General features: G+C 33.5%; 1 protein-coding gene across 3 annotated transcripts in view; it reads left to right on the plus strand.

Annotated features, from left to right (window-relative positions):
- Window positions 1-12,789, plus strand: part of STAG2 (STAG2 cohesin complex component) — a 116,746-nt gene that overhangs the window by 37,742 nt on the left and 66,215 nt on the right. For all 3 annotated transcript variants that reach the window (XM_068532751.1, XM_068532753.1, XM_068532752.1), the window contains exons 2-4: window positions 3,830-3,973; window positions 7,180-7,258; window positions 10,465-10,629. In XM_068532751.1, the coding sequence (XP_068388852.1) occupies window positions 3,930-3,973; window positions 7,180-7,258; window positions 10,465-10,629 (288 nt within the window). In that variant the 5' untranslated portion in view covers window positions 3,830-3,929. The remainder of the gene's footprint in view (window positions 1-3,829; window positions 3,974-7,179; window positions 7,259-10,464; window positions 10,630-12,789) is intronic.

The following is a 12,789-nucleotide window of genomic DNA, read 5'->3' on the forward strand; positions in this document are numbered from 1 at the left end:
TGCTCCCCCCACTCCCCAATAACATGTGGGTTCTGAGGGACCTTGTTAGTTTTGTAGCTTTTTATTTTCTATCTTGAAACCACTTGGGATTGAATTAAAGGAACTTTGAAACAATCATTTCTTTATAAAAAGAAGTCAGAATTACTTTAAGTTTTTAAAACAATATCAAAGAATAACGGGTTGTTTTTTGTGTATTTTTACTGTTTTGGCGATGGGTGGATAATTTTAATCAATTAAGTCATTTTTTGGAGTTAAGGATGCAAGCATAATTATATATATTTAGTATATATTTGTGTTTATGTGCTAGAGTAGTAGGTATCCAACAGGTTTTCAGAAGTGGAAGAAGAAAGTTTTTTTGTTATTGAATTAGTTAACTCGGGTTCTAAACTGAGTAACAGGCCCTAAACATAGATTCATTATAGATAACTTGAAAAGTATGGTGATCAAATTTCAGCTTTTAGATCTCTGTTTATATCAAAAGCAGTACTGCTGAGAGCGTTTACTTGAATTTAAGGTATAGAATTAAAATATATGTAATCACCTATTACTTTTTAATTTTAATAAATCTTTAATGGCAGTGTATTACACACTTGAGCCTAAGGAAGTGGTTTTACTTTAAAGTATGTTATTCAACCTATCGATAAATGTGTTTGCTTAGTTTTCAGTAAGGAGAAGCAGAAGCTAGTTGTTAGTGGATATATTTTTTCCTAAAAGGGTAATAGTGATTGAGAGTTAAAGCAAATTTCATTTCTGTGCTTTATCCTCCAAAGCTGTTGGAATGTTAACTCTCTTATGGTAGTTATAGAGAATTGGTACAAATGCTAAAAATCTCAGAGTTTTTCTTTGACATTAGGTGAGAGCTCCACCTTGTGATCTTTGAGCATATTTCTTAAAAATTAATAACCTACATACAGTAGGCCAGAAATGGTGTGGTAAGTTTGATTATTAAACTTATACTTTTATTTGAGCATTATGTATTCTTACAGTTTGGGGATTCCCAACTTAGGTCAAATGGCATTAAGTACATTTAAAGACCTTGTTTGTGAATTTTTTAATGAAAATCTTTGGGGGAAGCAAATTGTATTTATGTATAGCTGTAGACATTTAAAATAAAAAGGGAAAAATTCGAAGTTCTTCCTGCAGATAAAGTTTATATTCTTGAAGAAAAAAAAACGCAAACCAATGCTAACATATCCATCGTTCCCCCTACCCCTTTAAATTACAAAACAACTTAAATATATATAATTTTTTTGAGCTATGAAGAACTGTTTTGGTGGCAAATTGGTTATTTAGAGCATGATTACAGTAGTAAAAACTCAAGATACATGGAATTTAATATTATGTTTAATAATAGGTTGCAATAGAGGTAGGTGCCTTTTCCTAGAAATATATTTTCACATTTACTGTTACAGGTAGTTCCATAAGGGCAAGGATCATTGCTCTCCTGTTCACTACTGTATGCCCAGTGCCCACTGCTGCATTTGGCACATGGTAGATACTTTTACTTGGTTGGATGGATTTTTTTTTTAAATTTATTTTATTTATTTTTGGCTGTGTTGGGTCTTCGTTTTCTGTGCGAGGGCTTTCTCTAGTTGTGGCAAGCGGGGGCCACTCTTCATCGCGGTGCACGGGCCTCTCACTATCGCGGCCTCTCTTCTTGCGGAGCACAGGCTCCAGACGCGCAGGCTCAGTAATTGTGGCTCATGGGCGCAGTTGCTCCGCGGCATGTGGGATCTTCCCAGACCAGGGCTCGAACCCGTGTCCCCTCCATTGGCAGGCAGATTCTCAACCACTGCGCCACCAGGGAAGCCCAGATGGATTTTTAATATTTAGAAACTTTTAAAAACAGGTGTTTCACTGGGATAGGGAGTTGGCTAGTTTAATAATTTTTTCTAAACCTATCAGACCCTGGCATGATATTTCTTTTTAAAATACAGACACCTTGTCTGGGAGACTCATATCTTTATAAATTCTGTTTTTCTTTTGTGTTTTCTTTGGTTTCTAATTACCAAGTACATGTTAGTATAGCCGTACTTTGAGAAAAATAATTTGACCTGGCAAGACTTCTTGTACACTAGAAATTAATTTTGTGCTATTTAGAGGAATGTAGTATATCATACAGTACCTATTTTATTTAGTGCTCTCTGCTTTTCAGAGCTGATTCATTCTTTATGTCCTTTAGTAGAATACATTTATGAACTATCTTTAAAGTCTGCTTAAAAACTGTATATTTAAGGAATGCATCAAGTTTGGTTTTATAAAATGCTTAGAGAGAGAGGGGAGGGGGCAGGTAGGCAGACAGACACAGCAAGCTCTTTATTTCCGTCTTGCCATCTAGATGACCTGATGTGTTGGTTAGAACTTATTATCTCTCTACCTCTCCAGCTCACTTAAAAAAACAAAATTGTTTTCTTTTTAAAAAACAGTTTTCTTTTTTAAATTAGTTGGGACTTTTAGGAGGCTAGAGTGTATCCTACATGTGATGGCAAGTCTCAGAACTCTGATATACTACTTAGATAATTCCTTAGGTTACAATAAAAATAAAACCAAATTAACAATTAGTGGTCTTGGAGGGGAACAATCCTGGGACCATGATTTAGTGTGAGAAGACTATACTAACAGTGATATCTAAATAAAGATTTTACAGTATGAGCATTCTTCCGAAAAAAAGAAACTCAAAGTGGTGGTATAGACAACCCTTGATTAGGGCTTAATTTGTATATTACTGATTCTTGTTTCTCCTCTTCATTATTTTGCTATTCATGGTAGCTTAATTAGAGTGAGCAAGCAAATGCAGTGTTTTCAACTTTTGTATATTAATTATATATTAGTAGCCATTTATGATGTTTTTTAGAGATTTAAACTTAATGGAAAAATTGAATGATCAGTTTCTTGTATAAAGTTTACTCTGCTGGAAGAGATCATTAGAAGTTCATCACTATGTGATATTTGAATATTTATTATTAATTGGATATGTTTAGTCTTTAGGTGGCCACCAAGTATGAGATTTGCTTGGAAATAAAAGCATAAAATTTTAAAAGAAAGTTATACATAAGATTCAGAGCTTCAAACCCAGTCTATTTTCTCTTTTTTGTTATAGACTTGTCATTTGCTTTTAGGTCACTCTCTTGTTTAGGAACTGCATCTTCCTATGGCCAAACTTACTTTGGTCACAAATGGCATTCATCTGTTGTCCATATGACATGATTCGTATTTAAATTGATTATAAGTTCCTTGAGGGAATGGATCAGAGCTAACGTTTTTTCCCCTTTCCTGTTCAACGCAGGTGGTATTATCATGAAGTGTAGTTATTTATTAATAAGCCAGGCTTTTGGACCGTATGTTTCTTCTATGGTAGAAGAACCTGTTTTTAAAGTATTTTAAAATTATATCTTAGATTTTTTTTATTAGCTCCTTTTAACTGTACTGTACATCATAAGCAGAAAGCTATAGAATTTTCAGGCGTCTGGTATTATGGTTTAAACTTGTCATAAAGATTTTAGGATGAGTAAAAGTCACATTCTGTTCCTAGTTAGGGCATCTGTCTTTTTAAGCCAGGCTGGAGAATCATAACAAATTTAAAAAAATAATTGTAATAGAAGCTTCTTTCTTTGTATTTGTTGTTACTGTCGTGGGGCTACAACAGTTGTAACAAATCCATATCTAGAAAAAGCAGTCAAATGCAAGGGAAAGAAATCCTTATTTACTAAAACACATTAGCAGACACTTGGAAATTTAGTTTTGGGGTAGATACCCTTCCCAATATTTTTGGTGTGTTTATAATAAATATGGCGTTCTCCCCCCACCCCGCCCCCTGTCCCTTTTAAAGGAATTGTCTGTCTTAGAAGAAAGAAGCAAACCATCATTTTACCCACGTAAATATATGAGTATATTTCTGACATTGGGGCGTTCCAGAAGATGATAAAGAAATGATAGCAGCTCCAGAAATACCAACTGATTTTAATCTACTTCAGTAAGTATATTATGATAATTTCTAAATACTTGTTTTTTCCACAAAATGGGAACTGTATTAACTTCAGTTAAAGTTACTTCTGTTTGAGAAGATATAATGTTTCAGTATAAAATAGCATGCATACTTGGAAATAGTTTATATCAATGCCTATTGGGTTCTGTAACAGTAATTCCATGCCTTTTTTTGTAGTATATTTTATAATTCAGATCCTGGAAAATTTATTATTTTTGCTGTTCAGTTCTTTGAGTCCATACTTGGTTTTACAATAGCAACTGTTTTGAAGGGAGTGTCATGAAATTCTTAAAATGTTAAGTGTTCTCATTAGTAAGGAATATATACCATGCAATAGTATTCAGGATGTAATGTCAGATTTCTGTTTAAAATCAAATGACAGGCTACAACGAATGTAGGAGGGTAGGACATGCTTTCCTTTTTTTTTTAACCCCCCAGAAACAAATTATATGCTCATTGGTCCATAAAGTGACTTCAACATAGCTATTTTCTTTACCCTTGTCTTAAAAGCTACTATACTCCTTATTCAGCTTTTATTCTCATTACTCTTTGGTGTTTTGATGTAGGAAAGAATTTGAGCTGCTATATGCAGTAGTGGTTTTCATACTAAGCTCCAGTTTCATGAGGTACCTAAGTGAAGAGTGAACCTTTAAACTGCTCGTGGACCTCATTAACTTTACGCACACATATACCACATACTAGGGTCTTTATAAGACTTGATTTAAAAACAGAGTCTGGTTGCTAAAAATTTTGAAAACAGCAGATATCCTTGTACATAATGGTGGCCAGTGTCTGCTTTTGATGTTTTATAGATTTTCATTTTTAAAATAATTTTATTATTTTCAGAGTGTTAAGGGTCTGCTGGGATATTGCCAATATTTCAAAGTATGATTTTTTAATGTGATTTTAATCCCAGTTTATATTGACTCTACTTTTAGATTCTTGAGGAAAATTTCTTGTTTTTCTTTTTGTTTGAGGGAAGATATGGGATAGTCTGAGAAAAAAAATTAATTTTTGGTTTGACTACTATAAAATTATCTTATGAAATTTCTCAAATACATTAATACAGGAGAGGTAATTAAAAAGGTTTGCGTTATAAACTAGACTGTTGACCATTAGAATATCTCGAGTAATTAGGGCCTGAAATAGGATAATGGATAAGAGGGAATCGATGTTGTGGAGGTAGAATAGACAGTATTTGATTGGGTATGTGAGGTGGGGGCAGGGTAAAGAGAAAGGAGTGGAAGATTCAGTCATGTGATGGATGGCTCATGAAGTTTCCAGCCACTAAAAGGTGACCCCAGTATACCCGGTAAACATATTAGCATATGTTAATTTCACCTAGGATAGGTTTTTGTTGTTGTTCTTTTGATCTTAAAAACAGAAGGAAGCATTAGAGACAGACAGACTCACAAGAATATTTCTTCTCTGGTTGGGGATATTTTAGGCTCTTACCCCATTTACTCACTTCAGTTTTCTTCAGAAGGTTTTCCAGTTAGTAATTAAGCCTCTAGTGGCTCATTCTTTTAGTTGGGATAGCCTGGAGATGAGGATTAAGAATGTAATTGAGCCTTTGATTACTCTTTGGCCATCAGAATATTGGCAAAGACTAGTGATTGCAGACTTAGAGCATTTACTGAGCTCTCTAAGAGAGCTAGTGTCCCACAGATATCTTGGGGAAGAAAGAAGACTACTTACACACTAGGATGTTTAAAACCATTTTCAGATTTTTTTTTGCAAAGCCATATAGGCATGTGGGAAGATTATTGATGACAACAGTCTTCTTAAGATGTAAGAGGCATGAGTTTCAAGGTTAATATTAAGTAGTCATTCAGTTTTTGGTGCATTAACTATGGGAAATGGTGTTTATTACAGGCTCTTTTCCTCCAACATTATAGGACATAGTTAGTACTGCCACTATCTTCAATACATTGTTTAAATAACTTCGTAGGTAAGTGCTATAAATAGTAATTTTTTTCCCCTGCTAGCATCTTAACCATTATTTTAGATTTATAAAGTATTCCTAACTCACAGCCTCTGGACAACTGGTTATTATAGCAATAAAAATGGAAATAGAAGAAATCTAGTTAGAGAAGACTAGCTTTAGAAAGATAGTCTTACACTTTGATTCTATTTATTTTAAACAAAACCAACAATAGTTTTACACATTTAAAATGGTAAAACCTTTATCTTTTACGTGTGTTGTTCAGTTCTAAAATCCATTGTGACCCAAATATTGATACTAAGTATGCCTTGCCTTAAGCATTTAAGTGTGGGTTTGTTACCACTATTTAGATAGATAGACCCATGTTTACATATATAGGAAGCATCACACATGTGTATTTAAATTGGTTTACTTCCATTTTGCCTTAGAAAATCCAGATTATACAAAGCACCCCTCCTAGTCCAAAATGAGGGACAGTTTCTTAGAACTATAAATCTATATTTTAGAGATTAAAGAGACTTCAGAGATTTCATTCTTTCCTGCATAAACATTGTTTGTAGATGAGAAAATAGAGTGGTTGTCAGTTGTCCAAGATCACACAGTTTCCTAGTACCGTATTAACTAGAACCAGTTTTCTTGACTATAGCTCAACAGCTTTTTGCTTCATAAAGGATTTTGATCAATTAGCACACTTCCCTACCCTGTTTCAAATGATTTAGTTTGTAAAAATGTTTTATGTATATTCTTTCAGAAATACATGTTTTGTATAGTTACACTTAGATTATGAATATTTTTGTGTGATATAGGAAAGGTCATAAGATCCTTAATATTGCTAAAATTCCCTAATAAAGATTATCCCATACCTAGTGCTAAAATACAGTTTTACCTGAACACCATGGTCTTTGAATCAGAAAATGAAACCAGCCATTCCAATAGAACACCACGGTTCCTAGAGTTAAAAGTTTGAGAGCCCCTGGTTTTCTTTTTATGCTTTGGTTAAAAATTAACAAAATAAAAACATGCTTAGACATTTGTGTTTTAGATTAATGTTTTTGTGTTATATAATTTTAAATGTTTGGTAATATGCTACAATGTGTTGCTTTGGGAAAGCATCTTAATTACATTTAATGCTAATATAGTTTTGTAATGAGTTAACCAAGCCTTTCTTTTAGAAAATATGGCAAAATTTAGAAACTCCATCTACATTTCTAAGGAAGGTTTTAAATAATTGCTTATCTTTTTGTCATAGGGAGTCAGAAACACATTTTTCTTCTGACACAGATTTTGAAGACATTGAAGGCAAAAACCAAAAGCAAGGCAAAGGAAAAGTAAGTATAGAATATGTGTCTTTATTTTGGTTCTTACGGTCATAAATATACATATATGAATAAATATAATTATATACTATATATAGTTGTTTTAGTTATGTCTCAGATGTTGTTGTCTTTTAAAAATGCTTTTTTGCCCTGACTGGTATGGCAAGCCTTTGAACACTTCTACTACTATAAGTTGAAATTAATACGTCATTGTTTCTAGTAGTTTATTTTATAAAGCATAGTATGCTAAGCAAAATGTGATACTCTGTTGGCTTTATTTTTATTTGTACATGAGTAGTCCAATATAAAGCAAATCAGTAAATTTCTTATTCTAAAGCACCCTAAAAATGTAACCTACAAGCGTTTAAGTCTAATGGGTTACTGTTGACAGTGACTCTTTATAAGTAATGTCAAGGATAAAAACTAACAAAGTGAAGTTCTGAGTCAATAGAATGCAAGTTTAGAGTATGAGTGGGTAGCCTGAGAGGTGTGGGTAACTTAGTGAATGGTTAAATCATTTTGCTATTTTGGAAAGTACATTTGACTCCGTGCATGTGTAAATACATTGTGCAAAAGATGACTTGCTTTTGTTCAGCATTTTCTTTGCCAAAATGAATTTTGGATTTATATTTTCTCATGACACATTTACTTTTTTTTTTTCTCGGTCTTTTTTTTTTTTTTTGATGATTCTCTTATTTATTTTTATTGGGGTATAGTTGTTTTACAATGTTGTGTTAGTTTCTACTGTATAGCGAAGTGAAGTAGAGTTCTCTGTGTATACAGCAGGTTCTTATTAGTTATCTATTTTATACATATGTGTATATATGTCAATCCACATTTACTTTTAAAAAGTCTAAATAATGCAGAAATGTACAATGAGCAAAGTAAAAATTTCCCATTTTAAATATGTAAACATTTTTGATGAACATACACATGTATATATACACCTATATATAAAAATGCACATAGAATTTTACTTAAATGGAATCATACTGTGCAAACTGTTTCATTTGCTTTTAAAACTTAATGGCATGTTGTCAGCAGCTTTCCTATCAGTGAATTTTTCCTGTCTGTAATTTTTAAAGGTGTCATAGGATCCCATTTTATGTATGGAACATAATTTATTTAACTAGTCCTTGGAATATCTTTTCAGAGTGCACATAATCCATGTGTTTCATAATTTCGTATGCATTCTTAGTCCCTTAAAAAGTGGTAGTTTGGCGGAGGGGAGAGAATGTGAATGAATACAAATGTTAACTCATGACTATCCAAAGACAGCCATAATTCTAGTGGGTAGTATATGCTTATTCATTAGAAAACCACTTTTCCTTGTTCTGCAGTCATCTTTCAAAACCGAAACTCTGCTTTTGGCTTTAATTTGCAAGCTGGGATAAGTCTTTAGTGGCATCTGAATAGAGTAGCCACTGTTGTGATGAGGTGTTAGGCGTCAGATCAATGATTTATTATAACAATAATAATGTTTTGACCCTATACTATGTATGTTCCATGCACTGTGCTAATAATTTTACATGTTATCTAATATAATATTTGAACAACACTGTAGATTAGAAAACTTTATTTTTATAGATAGGAAACTGAGGTCTAGAGAAGCTTAGTCGTTAAGGATTTGAGCCCACATCTGTTGAAAGGTGGTATACTCTTAATCCACTATAGTATACTACCTCATAGTCTTTTTTCTTTTTTAATAAATTTTATTTATTTATTTTTGGCTGTGTTGGGTCTTCATTGCTGTGCATGGACTTTCTCTAGTTGCGGCGAGCAGGGGCTACTCTTTGTTGTGGTGCACGGGCATCTCAGTGGCTTCTCTTGCTGCGGAGCACGGGCTCTAGGCACGTGGCCTTCAGTAGTTGTGGCTCGTGGGCTCAGTAGTTGTGGCTTGCAGGCTCTAGAGCGCAGGCTCAGTAGTTGTGCACGGGCTTAGTTGCTCCGCAGCATATGGGATCTTCCTGGACCAGGGATTGAACCCGTGTCCCCTGCATTGGCAGGCGGATTCTTAACCACTGCGCCACCAGGGAAGCCCCTGAAGTAGTTCGTAAGAGTAGGGTGGTTTTAGATTCTTGAAGAAGGAGAAAGGACCCTTTATGGAACAAAGTATAGAAACATACAGTCAGTGGAAATAAATTTGTAGATCTGGCTATAGATAGGGATCTGCAAACTATGGCCTGTTTTTGTACTACCCACGAGTTAAGAATGGTATTTACAGTTTTAAAGGATAGTAAAAATAAAGAATATGTGACAGAAGACAGTATGTGGCCTACAGAGCCTTAAAATATTTACTATCTGGTACTTTACAGAAAGTTTGCTGACTGTTGCTCTAGATCATAGAAATGTGTAGATCTAAAAGAGACCCTCGAAATCATCTATTCTAACCTGTAAAGATATTGATACAACTCTGGCATTTTAGAAATGAGGACTCCGAGTTGGGGAGTGACTTTTTTTTTTAATAATAAGGTATAAATGCTGTTGGAGGGGTTTTATATCTGAGGCATGTAGGCAGCCTTTTCGCTGATTTATGAAGTCCCTCCACCCAATGTTAACTTTCTTATAAAGGGGCTTCATTTCCATAGTGTTCGTTAATTGAACTTTCATGATAAATAAGTGTTGGAGGGAAGGCCCAGAACAAGAAAGAGGTTGATATACCTATTCATACTGTTTAGAATTCCTTCGTCAATGCACTGCAATGATTTATAAGACTAACAGTAGACATCAAGTTAAAATGTTGAACTAATTACGAGTTACTTATTTCATAGAGTTCTGTTATTCTTGCTGCCCACTACAGTCTGCACCTTAAAGCAACAATCCTATGAAGTAGGCACTTTTTTTGTTTTTTTACTTTTATCCTCACTTTACAAATTAGAAAATCTCTGTGAAGCACAGTGTGGTTAAGTAACTTGCCCAAGATCACTCAGCTAACAGGAATAGAAATTTGGGACCTATGCAGTCTGTCAGTCTACAGAGACTGTGCTCCTAACTGCAGTGTCACATGAGGTATATGGTAGTATAAGTTAAAAAAATTGATACCACAAAGAGGCTGTCACAACCATATCATTTTATTATGACGCATGTGTATGGCACTCCCCTTTAGGTCAGGTTTAAGTGTTTTATAATTATGCACGCTATCAGCTGCTCCTGCTGTAGCTTTATTTTGAACTCTCAAGGATAAGGATATAACTTAAGCAACTTGTATTTTTATGCAGACTTGTAAAAAAGGCAAAAAAGGCCCAGGAGAAAAGGGCAAAGGTGGAAATGGAGGAGGAAAACCTCCTTCTGGTCCAAACCGAATGAATGGTCATCACCAGCAGAATGGAGTGGAAAACATGATGTTGTTTGAAGTTGTTAAAATGGGCAAGAGTGCTATGCAGGTAATGTTTATTGTGTTCTTCCTCGTTCATTTGTACATTTTGAACTTAAGTGAGTTATATAAAATATATCCCTGATTTTTCTAATTGTGTTTTAAAAATTTTTAATACTGCGTATTAGAAAAAAGCAACAAACTAGTCAGAAAACGGATCTATCTATTCAGACATAAGACCTTTAAGCTGTGTCTTGAGTCATTTTCTGCTGCATTATTTTCTTTTAATGGCATATAATAAAAAATATGTCAAAAAATATGCTGATGTAAACCCTGACTGTGACATTTCAATTTCCTTTGAGTTTATATAGTGGCTGTTAAAGCATGAAGTTCTTTGCACATACAGAATTCTTGGCTGAGTGACCTAATGTAATCACTGTCCACTTTAGTGAATTCTTTTGATCACTGTTGTCTATTACAAATTTTATTACTTGTGCTGTTTCTTACCAGAAGAGTACAGAGTTGGAGTCATATCCATGTCAAATCATCCTAATTTTGTTTCTTCATAATTTTATGACAGTAGAAGCATTTCAGCTTTACACTGGAGGCTAAACCCATATGGTTTTAAAAAAGTGAATCAACACTATACTCAATATACACGCTTAATGAAATTATTATTTAACTTATAAAAGCTATAGGGAATAGTTTTTTTCCTTCATGGAATTAACTTTCATCAACAAAAGGTGCACATGGATGGTTTAGGGAAGGCTAGCCATTAAACTTTTTGTTATTAATGAATAACTGAAATGTAAATCTTGATTATAAATGTGCATTTATCTAAATATGTATGGTTTTGTAAATAAATTTTAAAATATCAATTGGAACTAATAAGGCACATTTTCTACACATAAAATGAAAAAGAATTGTTAGCTTTTGAACTATCACCAATTGTATAGTGCAACGTATTTTCTTAAATTCGAATTCACTGTCACTTATCCATATATGGTTAGCTTTCATATGGTTGTGATTAGGATGTGGATTTTATTTCTTGTTTAATGTTTTAAATGATTATTTTGTGTACACATTTGAAAGAAATAATGTCTTATTATATTACTGTGCTATGGTTTATTTAGTCATTTCCTAATTTAAAAAATTATCCTCCTCTCTGGTTCCCATTTTTGGTTACTTTTATTGAAGGGATAAATTATCTCTGTTAAATTGTATACCATTTCATTACTTTCCTTTTTATATTTATATTATACTTTTCTCTATAATATTTTGTTCTAAGTGGTTAAATGCATTAATTTTTTTTCTAATATCTTATCATTTTTGTTAACATCAGAAATCTCAACTTATATCTGCAGCTAATTAGGCTATTCTATTTTTGTCTAGTCTGTAGGGTTTATTGTTTTTTTTTTAAACTTTTTGGCTCATCAGAATTTTTTAATAGAAAATGTGAGGGCTTAGCTTTATATTTCTTTTTGTTAATCATATCTCAGTGTTTAAAGAGTGAACATTTTCCTTATTTTTGTGTTGCTTATGGTTTGTCATATGTTAAGATTGTACCTCTATGCCATTTGTTTTTCTATTTCTAAGTGTGCTTTCCCGCTTAAAAGCAGTATATCTGCAGTATCTCTCCATTGATTTCCCTGAATCATCTCTCCACCTCCAGTTTGTTTTGTGTACTCCCACTTGTGTTATCTTTCTAACACCAAATTTGATCAAGGAAGTCTCCTGTTTACAAACTTCTAAGAGTTCTTCCTTATCTAAAAGTTCCAGCCCAGATTTCCTTATGGCATACTTGCTGTTCTCTAGCCGCCATATGTTCTCTGCCCCTAGACCTTTCTTTTTGTTTTTCTTACTGCCTGGAATAGTCTTATTTTTCTCCCTTCCATATCACAGGATTGACTAATTCAAATGTCACTCTTTTTTGGGGAAACATTTTTGGACTCTATCTCCTTCTCCGCTTGAATGTATTTCTTATTTTTCTCTTTCCAGTATAGCACTTAGTATATTGTATTATAGTTATGCACATGTCTGTATTTGCTTCTAGATTGTTAATTCCTTGATTGGGGACTGTGTATTATTCATTTTTTTGTATCCCCAGGATATCCCTATTTCGGTGATTATGAGTTAGAGTGAATAAGTACAAGACTCGCTGTTGGTTTTAAAATAGTTCTTAAATTTTAAGAAAGAAGAAATCATGCATGTGCCCCTAGTTCTATTAGAT

The sequence above is a fragment of the Eschrichtius robustus genome, chromosome X (genome assembly GCF_028021215.1).
Source record: "Eschrichtius robustus isolate mEscRob2 chromosome X, mEscRob2.pri, whole genome shotgun sequence".
Classification (NCBI taxonomy): domain Eukaryota; kingdom Metazoa; phylum Chordata; class Mammalia; order Artiodactyla; family Eschrichtiidae; genus Eschrichtius; species Eschrichtius robustus.